The 2,101-nt window shown below is 68.3% G+C and overlaps 1 protein-coding gene across 1 annotated transcript in view; it reads right to left on the bottom strand.

The window, feature by feature from the left end:
* LOC112964201 (serine/threonine-protein kinase MARK2-like) overlaps nt 1-2,101 on the bottom strand; it is a gene marked incomplete at its 3' end in the record, with an annotated part of 7,422 nt that overhangs the window by 3,558 nt on the left and 1,763 nt on the right. Inside the window, exons 2-5 of the mRNA XM_026061965.1 lie at nt 723-905; nt 562-615; nt 383-431; nt 171-268 (exon numbers count right to left, since the gene is read on the bottom strand). Of these exons, the coding sequence (XP_025917750.1) occupies nt 171-268; nt 383-431; nt 562-615; nt 723-905 (384 nt within the window). The remainder of the gene's footprint in view (nt 1-170; nt 269-382; nt 432-561; nt 616-722; nt 906-2,101) is intronic.

The following is a 2,101-nucleotide window of genomic DNA, read 5'->3' as shown; positions in this document are numbered from 1 at the left end:
CCCTGCCCACCCTGCGCCACCGCTGCTGGTCCCCTGCCCTCCCCTGCCTGTCCCCTGCCCACTCTGTGCCACCGCTACCTGTCCTCTGCTTGTCCCCTGCCCATCCTGTACTACCCTGCCCACCCCTGCCTATCCCCTGCCTGTCCCCTGCCATCCCGCTGCCTCCCCACGGCCCGGGACCCCCGCCGGGGCGGGCGCTCACCCCCGCTGGCGTACTCCATGACGAGGTACAGCGTCTTCTCCGTCTCGATCACCTCGAAGAGCTTCACTGCAAGAGGCCGAGGGGGGCTGCAGGGGCCACCGGGGGGGACGGACAGACGGACGGACGGGGGGGGCCGCGCGCCCCCTCCCCGCCACCCGCCACCGCGCCGCCGCCGCTCACCTATGTTGGGGTGGTTCAGGACCTTCATTATCCGCACTTCCCGGAAGAGCTGCGAGGAAAAACAACAAAAAAAAATAAGGGGGGGGGAAGGGATTGAAGACACTGTCACCCGTCTCCCCCCCCCTCCGTCCCCCCGAAACCCCCGGAGCGGGACCCAGGTGTCCGGGCGGCCCCCTCACCTTCTGCAGGCTGGAGGAGTTGAGCTGCGTCTTGTCGATGATCTTCACGGCGACCTGCAAAGGGAGAGAGAAGCGGGCAAGGAAGGGTGAAGGCCGGCGCCGCCGTCACCGCGCCGTCACCGCGCCGTCACCATTGTTGTCACCGCGCCGTCGCCGCTCACCTCCTTGCCGGTGAGGACGTGCCGGGCCAGCTTGACCTTGGCGAAGTTGCCCTTGCCGATGGTGCGCAGCAGGCGGTAGTTGCCGATGTGGGGCTGCTCGTCGGCGGACGTGGCCGAGTTGCGGCCCCGCAGCATGTTGGCCTTGCCGCCGCCGCCTTTGCCGTCGGCGTGGCCCGGCGCCGCCTGCGGGGAGGGGACGCGGCTACCGGGGCGGCTCGCGGAGGCCCGGCTCGGCTCAGCTCCGAGCGGAGCAAAGTCCGGGCGGCACCGTCGCGCCGCGCCCCGGGAGCCGCCTCCGCGCCGGCTTGACGCGAGCGCCGCCGTTTCGGCCCCCGGCGGCGCCCCGCGATTCCCGCCCGGCTCGGCTCCCTCCCTGGTGGACGTGGCTCGCCGCGCCCAGGGCAGGGCCACCGGAGCCGCCGGCCCCTTCCCGGCTCCCCACGGAGCCGGTCTGGACACCCGGAAGCGGGGTGCCCGGGCGCCTGGGTTTTGCCCCCCAAACGGGTCCCCGGATGGCTGTGTTTTGCCCCCAAAAGGTGCCCGGACGCCCGTGTTCTCCCCAAAACGGGTGCCTGGACGCCCGCGTTGTCCCCCAGATGGGCGCCTGGATACCTGTATTTTCCCCAAAAAAGATACCCGGACTCCTGTATTCTCCCCCAGACGGGTGCCTTGATGCCTGTACTTTCCCCCAGACGGGTGCCCAGATACCTGTATTCTCCCCCAAAAGGCGCCCAGATGCCTGCATTCTCCCCAAAACGGGTGCCTGGACGTCAGCGTTGTCCCCCAGACGGGTGCCCAGATACCTCCGTTTTCCCCCCAAAAGATACCCGGACCCCTGTGCTCTCCCCCGGGCGGATGCCTCGATACCTGCGTTTTACCCCAAAACGGTGCCCGGATGCCTGGGTTCTCCCCCAGGCGGGTGCCCAGATACCAGTGTTTTCCCCCAATTAGTTGCCCGGACACCTGGGCTCTCCCGGAACCAGGGTGCCCGGACACCTGGGTTCTCCCCCAAACAGGTGCCCAGATACCTCTATTTTCCCCCAAAAAGGTGCCCGGATGCCTCCATTCTCCTGGAAACAGGGTGCCTGGACACCCGTGTTTTCCCCCAGAAAGGTGCCTGGATACCTGTGTTTTCCCCCCAAAAGGTGCCCGGATACTTGTATTTTCACCCGGACGGGCGCCCAGCCAGCTCTATTTCACCCCGAAAGGGTGCCCGGACGCCGGGGCCCCCCCCCCAAGGCGGGTGTCCGGATACCCGCGTTTCCCCCCAACGAGCGGCTCCTCCTTCCCCCAACGGGCCGGGCCCTGGCGGGAAAGGCCTAAATACAGAGCGCTAAAAACACGGCTTTTCCGAGCGCTGCCCCGGCAAGGGCGTCCCG

Source organism: Apteryx rowi, unplaced genomic scaffold, assembly GCF_003343035.1.
Source record: "Apteryx rowi isolate R43461 unplaced genomic scaffold, aptRow1 scaffold_1889, whole genome shotgun sequence".
Classification (NCBI taxonomy): Eukaryota; Metazoa; Chordata; class Aves; order Apterygiformes; family Apterygidae; genus Apteryx; species Apteryx rowi.
Note: the sequence above shows the minus strand (reverse complement) of the source record. Positions and strands in the feature narration are given on the sequence as shown.